The sequence below is a fragment of the Rhipicephalus microplus genome, chromosome 8 (assembly GCF_043290135.1).
Source record: "Rhipicephalus microplus isolate Deutch F79 chromosome 8, USDA_Rmic, whole genome shotgun sequence".
NCBI classification, from domain to species: Eukaryota; Metazoa; Arthropoda; class Arachnida; order Ixodida; family Ixodidae; genus Rhipicephalus; species Rhipicephalus microplus.
In genome coordinates this window covers 91,564,972-91,579,672 of record NC_134707.1, presented here as the reverse complement: position 1 = coordinate 91,579,672, position 14,701 = coordinate 91,564,972, and the positions used below count along the sequence as shown (strand labels likewise).

General features: G+C 45.6%; 1 protein-coding gene across 4 annotated transcripts in view; it reads right to left on the bottom strand.

Moving 5' to 3' along the window:
* Positions 1–12,809: 12,809 nt before the first annotated feature.
* LOC142769241 (uncharacterized) overlaps positions 12,810–14,701 on the bottom strand; it is a 93,274-nt gene continuing 91,382 nt past the window's right edge. For all 4 annotated transcript variants that reach the window (XM_075872314.1, XM_075872313.1, XM_075872315.1 and 1 more), the window contains one exon: positions 12,810–13,068. In XM_075872314.1, coding sequence (XP_075728429.1) covers positions 12,896–13,068 — 173 coding nt within the window. In that variant the 3' untranslated portion in view covers positions 12,810–12,895. The remainder of the gene's footprint in view (positions 13,069–14,701) is intronic.

Sequence of the window (14,701 nt, the reverse complement as noted above, 5' to 3'; positions counted from 1 at the left end):
GAACGCGGACAGCGTATGGCAGGTACGCCGATGAGCGTCCCTTGCATGCCGGTTCCTCGTATTGCCAGTTATGACAGCTCGTCCGCCGTCCGAAGAGGTCACGTAAGGGCTGCAGTGGCGCTGCTCCCTGAAGTGGCCGTAGTCCGTCTCCGTAGGCGCAACACTGTCCACCACAACACAGAGACACTCACCACATAGCAGGTCTTACGGTAGGCGCACCTCGACGTCGTAAAGAGGCCCAGCACATCACACGCTTGGTCACAGCATGGGACTGTCCACAGCTGCAAAGGCCCCGTCACCGCTGCCTGGTCGTCAACTGGCCAAAGGAAGCAGGAAGCCCTACCGAAGGGCCACAGTCCGCAATAGCTGGTTCGTCGTGTCCACCATGCCATGCTGTTGGACCGGTAGGCATAGCAATCTTCTGCCTGCCTTTAGCGGGGAAGACGATCTCAAACCGGACACCCACACTGAGAACACTCAGTTCTCCCGAGAATCACCAGGTGTAACTTGCTTCAAGGCTCGTAATTTCTTGCACAACAGAAGACTACACTATGGTGGTGACCAAGTGAACTCGAACAAAGAAATAAAAACGCGCGCACACACGCACAAGGCTGAATAGTAGCACTTGAGTCTGACGAAGGACTCAAAAGAATTGTACAGTTCCGCGTTTCTTTTAGCTATTCAGCTACGGAAAACCTCGGCTCAGGCCATCGGCGTTACCGCTGTCTCTGCCTTTGCGGTACTAGAGCTCAAAGCTATGCCCCTGCAACGCTAAACTCCAACGCAAAAGCCTTCCATTTTTCGACGACATACTATGCAGCCATGTTAAAAGACAATGATCTGTCTGGACCACGAGATGGGATCCAGCCAGATAGCATCGCAGTTTCTGTATCGCCCATACGAGGCACGCACACTCTTTTTCCGACGCACTGTACGCCTGCTCACGAATCGTGAGTTTTCTACTGACAAATACCACGGGGTGTTCGTTCCCTTCAGCGTCGATTTGACTGAGCACAGCTCCCATTCCCCCATCACTTGCATCGCACTGCAGTACAAACGGGCGGTCAAAATCAGGCGCCCTCAGCACAGGCCAACTGGACAGAGCAGATTTCAGAGCAGCAAATAAGCGTTCGTTCTCTTCACTCCACTGCACTTTCATAGGTTCGTTCTTTTTCAAGCTATCTGTGAGTGGACTAGCAATCTCTGAAAAGTTGGCAATGTAATGCTGGTAGTACCCAACCAATCCAAGAAAGGATCGTATGTCAGTTTTACTGGTAGGTCTGGGGTAACCAGCTATTGCTGCGATTTTAACCTCTAGCGGACGCCGGTAACCTTGACCAAACTTGTGGCTGAGGTAGCTGACCTCTCCTCTTCCTAACTGACATTTCTCTGCCTTTTCTGTCAGCCCCGAAATCTTGAAGCGCGTTAACACTTGTCGCAGATGCGAGAGGTGGTCCTCCCAGCTACCAGAAAAAATCGCAATGTCATCCAAGTATGTCAATGCGTATTTCTGCATGTCTTTGAGAACGTGATCTATAAGCCGAGAGAAACAAAATGGTGCATTCTTCAGCCTAAAGCTAAGGACTAAGAGACGGAAAGTTCCAAGAGGAAAAATAAACGCGGCATAGCGGCTTGCCCGTTCAGTTAGCGGAACCTGCCTGTAGCCTCTTGTCAGGTCGAGCGTCGATATATACCTTGCACGGCTTATGATTTCTATTCTCTCCTCTAGGTTAGGGATGGGGTAGGGTTGGTCCCGAGTTACTGCACTTAACTGACGATAATCAATGCATGGTCTAGGCTTTTTGCCTGGAGCTTCTACGAGAAATATAGGTGAGGTGTACTCACTATCCGCTTCGACAATCAAACCAAGCTCCAACATGCGTTTGATTTTACTTTCCAAGATTTATTTCTGTCTAGAAGACCAACGATACTTTTTTACCGAATGGGGTCGTTAGAAATCAAATCTATGTCGTGTTCTATTAGAGTGGTCTTCCCTGGCGTGTCACTAAAGGAACCTTCAAACTCGCGCACTAATTCACTGAGCTCCTGCCTTTCTTGGTTGCTTAGGTGCGCATTCTTCTCAATATCTGCTAAGAGCTTTTCGAATGAATTTTCACGTTTCTGTTCTGGATACTGAAAATCGGTTTCTACCTCCTCAGGTACATTCAGCGCCATTTGAACCACCGCTTCGCGTTTCTTATAAGGCTTCATTAAGTTGGAGTGGTAGATGTTAACCTCTTTACGCCGCCCTGGCATTTTAACGACACAGTCCGTGTCTGATAGCTTTTCTACCACTTCTGCGGGACCTTCCTACTGTCCTTGCAATTTATTCTTTTGGGAAGTGTTTAACAATAACACCTTGTCTTTCACAGCGAAAGTTCTCTTGCGGGCATTTTTGTCATAGTACAGTTTGGCCCTAGCTTGGGTGCTTTTCATGTTGGCTTCCACCAACTCCTTACCTGACTGAAGGCGGTTTAGGAGCTTCAATACGTAGTCAACTACGATGTGATCTTCTCCGCGGCCTTCCCATGCTGCGCGCAGCATGCGGAGGGGTGACCTTAGAGACCTGCCATAAACTAGTTCTGTAAGACTGAAGCCAGTAGACTCATGTGGCACGGATCTCAAGGCGAATAAAGTGGCAGGTAAACAAGCCTCCCAATTTTTCTTCTGGTCGTAACACATCGCGCGGAGTACTCTTTTTAGCACAGCGTGCCACGCCTCCACACTAATACTCTGCGGGTGCTGCACTGAAATCTTAACAATGCGAATTCCTCACTGCTCCAGAAACGCCGTCGTCAGAGCGCTGGTAAATACGCTACCCTGATCGCTTTGGAGCTCTGCTGGAAAACCTATTCTTGAGAAAACAGATAGTAGCGCATCCACCACATTTACTGAATTGACTTCACTCAATGGAATAGCCTCGCGAAACTTTGTGGCTGGACAAATCATGGTTAAAATGTACTTATAGCCTGATTTGGTCACGGGGAGCGGCCCTACTACATCTACAACAAGGCGCCTGAAAGGCTTTGTGATTAGCAGCACCAACTTCATGGGTGCTTTCCGGATTTCACGTGGTTTTCCTACTCTTTGGCATGCATCGCATGTTTGTACATACTTCTCGACATTTTTAAAGCAACGAGGCCAATAGAACTTCCTAAACAACCTCGCCTCAGTTTTCTTCACTCCCAAGTGGCAAGCCCATCCCTCGCCATGTGACAAGCAAATAATATGTTTCCGATACTTTTCAGGGACAACCAGCTGGTCGTAATGGACCCCTTTCTTATCTTTATATTGACGATACAAAGACCCGAACGGCTTTGGAAACCTATTCGCCTACGAGATACTCCTTCCTGGACAAGTTTCTTTAGATTTTGCATCGAAGGGTCTAGATCTTGTTCGTGCACTGAAGTTTCCTTGTCGACATTGAGGAGGTCAAGTAAACTTTCAGAATGTGGTAGCATATAATGGGGCAACGCCTGTTCCATTGTGTAGTATGCGGGCACTTGCGTTGATGATTGAATAGCAGCCTCTGTAGCACTGCTATCGCCCACTGTCACAGGTGCTCCAGACATGCTTCCTTCCTCACGCGTACTAGTTGATCCTTGCTCACAGTGATCAGCTGGTACTGGCTGTTCGACTTCATTAGTCCTCACAGCGGCAAGCTCGCGCGCCTTAGAACGGGTAATAGCCTGTGCTACGAATTCCCCGAAGCTGAGACCTCTCTGCTTCAAAAGAATATCAGACTTGTTCGAAAAACGGTACAGGTACTGCTTCGGTAGGTTCGGAGATACTGCTGCCTCAGTCTCCAGTATCCCAAATGGACCCTCAATTGTTACCTTTGTGATAGGCAAGCAAACGCTGTTCTTTTCTACTACCTGCTTTATCCACGCGCACTCAACCGTGAAGTGTTTAGCTTCAACGTATTCAGGATGGACAATGTCCATTGTAGCTGCGGAGTCACGAAGGACTTTACATTCTTTTCCGTTTACGACTAAGTCTCGAAGGTACGGTCTCAAAAGCTGCATATTTTCATCGCCACTGCCCGTAAAAAAAAATACTACTTTCGATTTCCGACATCCAGCCGCTATGTGTCCTGTCTCTTGGCACCGGAAACACAAAAGTGGCTTTTTCACCTCAAAACTCTTTTCCTTCCCCGAGTTTTCCTTTGCTTCGGTCTCGGGCGCATTCATTGCAGAGCTGGCGCCTTTACGCACAGAGCAATCTTTGAGCGGTCGTTTGCTGAATGAACGAACGCGTGCTTTTTCTGACTGGCGATGGACGGTGTACTCATCAGCTAGCTCAGCCGCGCGTTCCATGTTCCTCGCCCCAGGTCTATCTTGAATGCACAGGCGCATTTCCTCATCCAAGCACCCGTACAATTGCTCAAGGCAGATCAAGTCCACCAGCTTATTCCGATCCTCGTAGACACCTTCTCCCTTCAGCCACTCCACCAAATCGGCCTTCATGTTGAATGCGAACTCTTGAAATGTCTCGCCCGTTCTCTTTTGTGCGTCCCTAAACCGGCGGCGAAACGCTTCTGCTGAAAGCCGGAATTTCTTTAGGAGGGCAGCCTTCACTTTGTTATAGTCAACTGCGTCGCTTGCTGGCAAACGCGCAAGCGTGTCCGCTGCTTCGCAGGGCAATACCATTAGTAGCTTTTTAGGCCACGTGGCACGATCAAACCTCATCCTCACAGAAGTTCTTTCGAAGTTTACAAGAAACAACGCTATGTCCTCGCTCATTTTGTAAGGCTGCAAGAGGTCCCTCATGCTCACTCGTGCGCCTGCCTGAATCTCTGCATTTTCTGTTCCCAGATCACTATTGCCTTTTGCCTCTGCAATCTTAAGCTGAAGCCGCAAGCGCTAAAGCTCCCTTTTTAGATGCGGAGCATCTTATACTCGCGCCTTGTAGTGCGCCGTCCGCGCCGTCCGCGCCGTCCGCACCGCTTCTCGAACATTCGACAGCTGACGCGCGCGCATGCGCCGTCGTGCCGTCGCCCACTCTTCCACCATCTATGCATCCCTTCCTCCTCTACACACCGCGCGCGCTTCACTCCTCCACCATCTGTGCACCCTTCCTCCTCTACACACCGCGTTCGACATCTACAATTCTCCTGATTCTCCAGTGGACGCGCATGTGGCGTCGCGCTTCGAGAACATTCAACAGCTGACAGTGCATGCGCCGTCGTGCTGTATATATACTCAAGGTCGGCGCTCGCTCGCTCAGTTGCCGCTCGTCGGTTGGTTTGTACGGCGCGTCGACGTCCAAGGTCGCGGTGAAATGAATTCCAACGAATCCACAAACACAATGATCGACGTCCCTTCGACCAGCGCCGCCCTTTCGCATACGTGTGTACGTGTTCACTCATTTAACACCCCCTCCTACAACCACGTTAACCAATTTAGCCATCGACCCAAGTAAGTCGCAATTTAACACCCCATTTCACAACCACGTTAACCAATTTAGCCATCGACCCAAGTAAGTCGCACTTTAACACCCCGTTAACCAATTATATGGTCCGCATCCTCCTCAGTGTTCCCCCGAGGGAAGCTGCGGGCAATTTTTTTGGCTTCCCGCTTCTTCTCTGCGCCTGACGGTTTCTCTTTCAAACATAAGGCGCTCTCGCTCTTCGACTTCTTGTGCTTTTTTTCATCCTCTCCGGAATTAGCTCCCAGCACTCGGCGAGCTCCTCCGCATCCGCGCCAGAATCCTTAACCGCCTGTAATAAAAGTGGCTTTCTATGTATAGTCGCCACCTCAATTCCCAGCTCCTGGCACAGCAGCACTAAATCCGGTTTCCTCAATTTGTTCAAGTCCATGGTCACCCCGTGCAGACTTCCGTTGCTCAAACTGCCGTGAAGGTACCTCTAATAAACCCAATCCTTCTCAAAGCAGCAACTAATCTACCCTTTTGGATAAACATCACCATCTATACAAAACACCTGGCAGAATCTCTACGGAAAGTGAGCACTCACCAGCATCGGTACCAGGAAAGAACACGAACCGATCCCGCCGCTGCCAACTAGTTGATATGCCCGGGGAGGCGTTGAGGCTGCCACCCAGGATCCGGCGAAGGACGACTCTTGCGACGTGTCTCACGAACAAGTAGAAGATGCGTTTAATTGACATATTTGCAAGAGAAGTACATTGCAGCGAGAGCGTACTGACGCTCCTTTCCATCACAAGGGCCCAGAGCGCACTCGAGACGAGCGGGCCAGCGAAGTCAGCGCACTCCCAACACGCTCCTTTTATAGCCGTTCGTGCACGCGCTAGACGCCGACTGCGTACAGCAGGCCTGCCAATGCGCATTCCTCGCAGCGCGCCAAGAGATTTCCCGCGTTCCTGTGGGACGCGGACAGCGTATGGCAGGTACGCCGATGAGCGTCCCTTGCATGCCTGTTCCTTGTATTGCCGGTTATGACAATACCTTATTTACAACTTCTGTACAGTTTCAGTCAGCGGACATAGACGTCACAGAAAGGGGCTTTTGAATCTATTCAATAAAGTAAATTTGCGAAGAAAACTAATAAGACTTGCGTCCTTCCGCAATCTCTACGGTATCTTCGTTAAGTGCTGCGTCACGATCTGGCAACCATGACTTTGTGAAACGTCTTCTCCCACACATTCCTCGGCTTCTCCCCTATTTATTTACGAACTGCCACTTTTTTACTGACACAGTTTGTCACGGCGCTCCACCCTCCCCCTTTTCCACACCGTCATATCCCTAGTTGCATTCTTCGGTCTTTCTTTTTTCAGGGTACCAAGCGTATACATGCTAGCTAGATCTAAACAAATCAGATCTAGCATTGAAAAAGATGTGTCCACTTGTCGAAACGTCATCTCGAACACACAACCTTCGTTTACGAAGTTTCGCATCGTAAACTTCCATCTTAGTTTTTCCGATGTTTTTTAGGTTGTAAGAATGAGAAATTTTGCATCATGAATGAAGACAGTTTCTGTAGCAAGTTTGGCTGCCCAATTCTAATTAGCTTTACAAGCTAGGATGATGCATGTGTATATACACTCATGTATATATGCTAGTGTATATACACACATATTTACTGTGCCCTTTCACATATTACAATGCTTTCTGCTCCCTGTTTGCATATTAGTATTAGGCAGTGCAAAGTCAAGTGTGCACATGTACATTGTTCGTCATACACCTACTGTGTACTTCTGTGGGAGCTGCAGCTCTTGATGAAGGTAAAACCCATGCGTCATGTATTGTTTAGATCTTAGCTACTTGGCATTATTTTTATTATTTAATCAAGTTTTTTACGCGATGCATAATCACAGTTGTATAACGGCACTGTTGTTTTCATTGAAAGCCTATTATAATATTGCATCGCTTTTTGTTGCAATTATGACAGAGAATTCAAGCGCATACATCAGTGACAATATACTATATATTGATTGTTTATTGTGATGATAGTGTACACTTAATTTGAATACGTTTGCAGATGACAAAACATTTTGACACAACAATCAGGTGCCGTATTTTTCTTGTTCTTGTTCAGTAAGAGGGCTACGGACAGTTTCCATTCAGCAGTATCCTTTCAAGTTTCTAGCCCTCTCTCAACAGTGATCGGTGGTCGATGTGGCAGAAGAGTTTTGTGCCAAATTACCTGGACGGCTCACTGGTCCCAACATCTCCCCACACTCACGTGGTGGCAACACATCACGCGATCACCGCATTGACCAACGTTTTTCTATTCATGAGCCTAAAGCAGCACTGCCTTTGTGAAGACGGACATCAGCACCCGGGCCTGATGGAATATTCTACAGACCATTGTGTCACTTTGGTGGGTGTGCGAGAATCGCCCTTCTCGAGATATACAATGATTCGTAGCGAGAGGGCACCCTTCCAGTTAACTGGAAGACCAGCCGTTCAGTTCCACTACTGAAGCCTGGCAAATCACTCTTGGTGCTCACATCGTACCACCCGATTGCACTGGCTAGTTGCTTGGGCAAAGTGATGAAGAGGATGGTACTAGGGCGCCTATAATGGTTCATGAAGCATCACAACATCTACCCGGACACTATGACGGGTTTTTGCCGTGGCCGATCTTTGATTGATAGCGTCATAGGCTTTGTCAGCTACGTGCAACACAAAAAAGGCCGTAAGCGTCTCTGCATTTTTTTATTTCTTGATATAAAAGGGGTGTAAGATAACGTCACTCATGAAGCTATCTTCACCGCTTTCAGAGAGGTAAGAGTGGGCGGTCGGATCTTTTAGTGGCTACGCAGCTACCTCTCTGTTTGATCCTTTTTCGTGAGAACCAAGAATGGTGACACTTCGCTATATTACAGCCACTGCGGTGTTCCCTAGAGTGGCGTTTTTAGCCCAGTACTATTCAACCTGACGCTAATCGCTCTTTATGAGCATTTGCCAAGTACTGTGAGAGTGTCTATGTACGCGGATGACATCTGCGTTTGGACGTCTACAGTAACACGTCTACAGCTGCGAGCATGAATTCAGAGAGCTGTCACTCATGCTTTTATTTACCTGCGTAAACGAGGTCTGGAAAATGTCTTTGATAAAAGTGTACTTGTGGCATTTACGCGCAAACCAATGAAGAACGACAGCGTTTCGCTGAACATCAAAAGGATACTTTACCTCCGACCGTACAAGTTCCTAGGTGTTATAATCGACTGAGACCTCTCATGGAGCCCACATGTATTATACATGAACAGCCGGCTGACAGGCATCTGTCATTTGTTCAAATTCTTCGCTGGAAAGAACTGGGAAATGTCCACAGCCGCTATGTTGCGACTATACAGGGTTCTTTTCCTTTGATTTCTTCGGTACAGCCTACCTGCGTTAGCCAACGCAAGTAAAACAAGTATACGAATGCTTTAAAGTTACCAGGCTCAAGTCCTTCGGATTTGTCTAGGCTTGCCCCAAAATGCATCAACAGTGGCAACTATTGCCATCACAAAGAACCACCTCGTCAAGACCCATAATAATGTTGAAGTGCTGAAGACGCATATACGACACCTTGCTTGAACTCCTTGACATCACCTAGCCTCTCTACCAGTAGACCGACCATGCATATCTTACTGAAAAGCAGTGAACTCACATCGTGAGTCGATTCCAACTTCGTTCTCTCCTGCCAGTAGACCTGTGACTCTGCCATGGTGCCTCACTCAACCAAATAATATTTTACCATACCTGGCTTTCAGTAAAAAGTCAATTTGTCGTCACCGGCTCTTAAGCAGCCCACACCACTTCTCTTATATAAAAAATACTAAGACTTCATACATATATACACTGACAGATCGGTTCAGCCGAACAGCTCAACTGGAGCAGTCGGTATACCAAGGTTGGTCACGACGATTAAATTCAAGACATCCCATACAACAACATCAATGGCAGCAGAATTGGCAGCACTTCCTACCGCGTTACAATTTTTGATTGGTCAACCTACACGCAAGTAGGCTATTTTCTGCGACTCGAAGGCGGCACTGCGATCTCTACTGTCTGCTTACGCCGAGGACCACACAAGCAGCTGGCACAAGAGATAGCAGAGGTTATACACCACCTGTCTAAGAAAAGGCACCAAATTACATTTCAGTGGTTGCCCAGTCACTGCGGAATCATCGGCAATGAACGGGCCGATCAAGCTGCCCACTCATCCCACGCAGAAGATCACGAACTACTACTACCACTATCTAGGATACACGCTGCATGAAAGCTCCGCTTGCTTGCTCGCCAGCAAACCACATCAGAATGAAATTGAAATTACCCGCACCTCAAACATGCTTTACTGTACTCGCTTTAACTACGTTAAGTCTTCATGTCCCATCTAGGCTGTGCCGAGCAGACCAGAGCCTTTTATGTAGGCTGTGGTTTGGCAATGCGTTTACCAACGCCTACACTTTCTGCATTGGGATGGTCGACACCACAGCCTGTGGTCACTGTGGCAAAAAGAAACCAGCCGACATATTCTTTGTGATTGCCTAGAGTATAGTAGATCACTGTGCATTCGCAAGTAACTCAGAAATTTAGAAAATAAACCTCTGTTGGAGGAAAAAATTCTAGAATTTTGACAAGATGCAACTTCACAGAATAAGGCCGTGAAAGTGCTACTGCACTTTTTTGCGTTCGACCGGCTGATTGGCTGTAGCCAGAACGCCCTTCCTGTGTGTGTTTTGGTTTTCTCAAGAGTGTACGTTAGTTTTTTTTCTTTCTTGTTCTATCTACCCGCTGTTTCTTGCCCCTGTTTCCCCACTGCCAGAGATGGGTAGCAAACCAGATGCCAATATGGGGTTAACCTCTCGGCCTTCTTTTCTCTCTCTCTCCTCTCTGTTCACCTATTGTTCGTGGTGCATACCCACTATGGAAGATTGGCCAAGAATTGAGTGGCTTTTAAAATGATTGTTCAGATTTGCAATAATGGAAATTTAATAAAAAGATTGTTGATGGCCTAGGAAATTGTGTTGCTTGATCTAATAGTTATAATTATTTAAATACAAACGAATTTATTCTTAGAATAGAGCAATAATGTGATTTTATTATGTATATAATTGTGAAGACACGTCAGGATGATGAAACACTATAATTAGTCAATCTATTAGTTTCATCAATATAGTTCTGGACGGCCGCGCATACTGTCGCATTAGAGAACACAGAAATGGAAGCTCCAAAAGACAAAATGACAGGCACAGATAAATCCATACCATTACCGCGTGATGGTATTTCTAAAAAGATTTTTCGTGATGTGTTAAACCCCCTGCAGGTAAAAAAGAAATGGTCTATTGTTTCAAGGTCATCACAGAACGCGCACAGTGGCGAAGGTGCCTGAGTAGACCTGTGTTTATAGAAATTTAGATTTGGTACCCGGAAACGCAGCCTTGTGATAGGTACTTCTAGTTCACGAGTGCGGCAGAAGTCTCTTCGCCAGGCAGATAATAAATGGCGATACTCGGTAGAGTTTCTTAGTGCTGTACCTCTAAAGACTTCGATATGCGTACGTCTGCGGAATCGAGCAACATACACATAAGCGGATGATGTACAGTGTGGTAGAATCGGTCCGCTAATTGATGACTAAGCTAAGGATTCGGCTATTTTAGTTACAATTAAGCCTTTATATGAAGGCACCCAAACTAATCGGACTTATCTCAAATGCGCAGGCACTTGTGCACAAAACGCCTTTGTTACTTGATTATCAACACTAACAGAAACTGCCACACAGAGAGATAGAGAATCTGTTATTATAACAGCGGATATAATTGCTGTATCTAACTTGCGTAAAGCGAGCACTACTGCCACAAGTTCAGCCACAAAAAGGGGTATGAATATGAGTAGCCGAACGGAATAAAACCAATCTAAAAACGGGCTGAAAATACCAACCCTTGACTTTTCGTCACATTGCAATGCGTCGGTAGCAATAATAACGTTTGCTGTAATACTGCGCAGGTGATCTTGTTGTAAACCACATAGAATATATAAGGGAAGTAATTCCGCGTTATTAGGAAAAAATATCATCAAATTGAATTTCCACAGGGTATGAATTATCTCGACTCGGCATAATTTCACAAAAACGTGCGTCTTGATAATCCAGTAAATTTTGTACAAATATATTTTTGGGTGTGAAATAGCGGCCATCCAGCACCGAAAATTGATTCCGGGGTGGACATAAAGGCTGTTTCTGAATGTCGTATTGGTGATTCATATATTCTTAAAAACGTCTGAACAGTCAGAAGGCGAATTCTACAGGAAAGAGGAGGGACCATCAATTCGAGATACAACACATTGTTGGCAACTGTTTTAGGCAGGCCAAGGCATAAGCGCAAAGCTTCTCTTTCCAGAAGAACTAGAGGCCACGACTTGTAAGCTTGAACTCACGAGAAAAGTACACAACCAAATTCAAATATATGACGAACGTACATGCAATATATTATTACCACTGTGCCTCTTCTCATACCTATGCGGTAGTTGCTTAGCCCAAGTAATATGCCAATGGCTCACACACCTTTTCCGGTGATGCATTCGATATGAGGTCGCCAGTTAAACGATGTGTGATAAATTACTCCAAGGTATTAAACAGATTCCACCTGCGGTATATCTTCATGTTGGTTAGACAGAGAGATGCGCCCGGGCTATTGCATTGCGAAACAAGGAGGGCACATTTATATTCTTTTCAAGCAACTTGCCACGAGCTCAAGCCTCGTAGGATACCCTACACGAGCAGCAGCAGCAGCAGTATCGAGCATGCATGTTGCCATTCACGCACTAACAACTCAGAATAATATTTTTTCGCGTGTTTCCTTCTGCGATTTTCTTGCATTTACATGTCGCTGCCGAAGCCAGACATTGAACCCATCACGCGAATTAATCTGTTATGATGCATTGCTTGTTGTGACTGAGACAGTCGCCGTGACTGGTAGTCACCTTGTAGTAAAAAAATATCTTCGAAGTTCCGTGTGGTTCTTTAATCAAACACTTATTAAAAAAAGACCTTGGTTGAAGATGGCTGGAGACATTTATTATTAAAAAGGGTGAACATCATGTACAAACAAATTGTGAATAGTAGTTAGCCTGCCATCTTATTCAGCGTTAACCTTCACCATAAAACACGTTCAAATTATGAGCTTTCTCAATTAACGGGCTACCACCTGACAATCATTGTTTGTAGTGGCATTCAGTTCATTGTGCTAAGTACTAACAGATGTTTATATGTATTTATTGTAGAGAAGCGGTGCCATTTCCAAAGGGACATTAATGATGGTTTATATATGAATTGCGATAAGCAACATGTAAAATTGTGTAATCAATTACGTCATAGATAACGTGAATATAATAGTCAATTTGGCAGGAGGTGCATTTATATTTATTACGAAGATCCTTTAACAAAGGTTTCCTCGTACTGTTTGTTGAGAGTTCACGACGCCGTTCATGCGATTAAAATAGGTTTACCCTCACTGTCTTCACAGTTATCAATGTTAAACACTGTCGTGTTTTGGCGTTGGCAAAACGTCTTAAAATTTGTTGTGCAGGGTTCTTGATTTTCGTTTCCACTTTTGAAGAACTTGTCGTTCACCCATAGTTCGCAGCTGTTGTTAAAATCTGTGAAAATACACCTTTGTATTAGTTTCACACACGTCCGAGATATGATAAATATATAAACGGGAACGACATTAGGCGAGTTGGTGTGGAATATTTAGGAGTGAACTCCAGAGCAGAAAAGAACGACATATAAAAGAGCGAACAACTGCGTTTTTGTTGCACGGAGGCAATAAATATACAACAAAGCAGCCTTTACCGCATGCGTGAAACCCCAAATTTAAAGACATTGAGAACATTTGTTTTTGTCGTGACAAAACTCGGGATGCTAAAAAGCGCTTTCCAGATATGCGATCTCCAATCTTTTTTCGCATACGATGGCATGCTGACGCGCAATGAACTTTCTTTCTGTGGATAGCGAAAGCTTATTTTGTCAAGCGAGTGGTTTCTTGCCGATGTCTTCTCAAAACGCAGCGAGCCCGAGAGTTTGGAGAGCACTCGCAGGCTGCGGAGCGCAGAGTCAGATTACTTCCCTGCTTCTGGCTGAAATTATTGCGTTCTCCCTAAGACGAATGTTCCAAGGAGCATGGCAACAATACTAAGGCTTTAACGTCCCTAAACCACGATATGATTATGAATAACGCCGTAATTGAAGGCTCCGGAAATTTCGATCACCTGATTTTATTTCATTTAACGTAAACTTATATCACACATCACACGGGCCTCTAGCACACCTTCATTGAAATGCGACTTAGATTTCAATGGTTAAACGGCTATACACACACATTTTCTCTGCTGTCTTGTTCTGACTCACATATAATGCATGAAGATAAACAGTAGTGATGTCATTAGTTGTAAGGGTAAACCATGCCTAAACTATGATATGAATATAAGAGGCGCTGTAGTGTAGGGCTCCTAAAACGGTGACAGCCTGCGACAACCTATTGTGCATGAAAATCCAAGTAATTGCAGCATATTCAAGTACTTTTGCCTCCATTGAAATGCGGCCGCCGTGGGGAGAATTCTATTCCGGACCTTAGGTTCAGTACTTGCGTAACAGCCGCTGGAGCACTGTAACAGGTCCGTCGTGATAACTCCATTGGAAGCATAATATGTCAGTAGAATCAGTTTAATAGTCGGCATCAAAGTTTAGCGCTCACTGCTTTCATATATGAGCTCGTTCTGGTGTGAAGGTAACCGGTAGCACTTTCTCGTCGTAAAGGCGGATTCGTTACCAACACTACATCTTCACGTGTTCAGCAATAATTTGTCTTGGTAAATATACAAGTATGACATATTTTGTGTCGGTCGTCATGACCCCAACATTCAAAGGTGCAGAGTAATTCTCTCCAGTAAGTAGATATACACTTCTATCGTGAAAAAACTCCGCACTGAATAATGTCAGCCTAATAGTCGGTGTGGCGAGATGAATTATTGCGGCAGTCGTATGCACGACGTGGTCAAGAGTGTGAAATTATACGTTCAAGTGGAGCACGAAGACTGAAGTGCTGAATGTGCTCAGAAATGAGATGTTTTCTAAATAGAAATTAAACAGTGCTTCATGAGTCATTCTGGATACCACGAATATCTCTGGTTAGCCTTACCACCTGCGAAACTTTCTGCATCACGTACTGGTCATTCGAAAAAGACACTTTATTAAACTACCTTATTTTGGGACACCAGATGTACGACGATA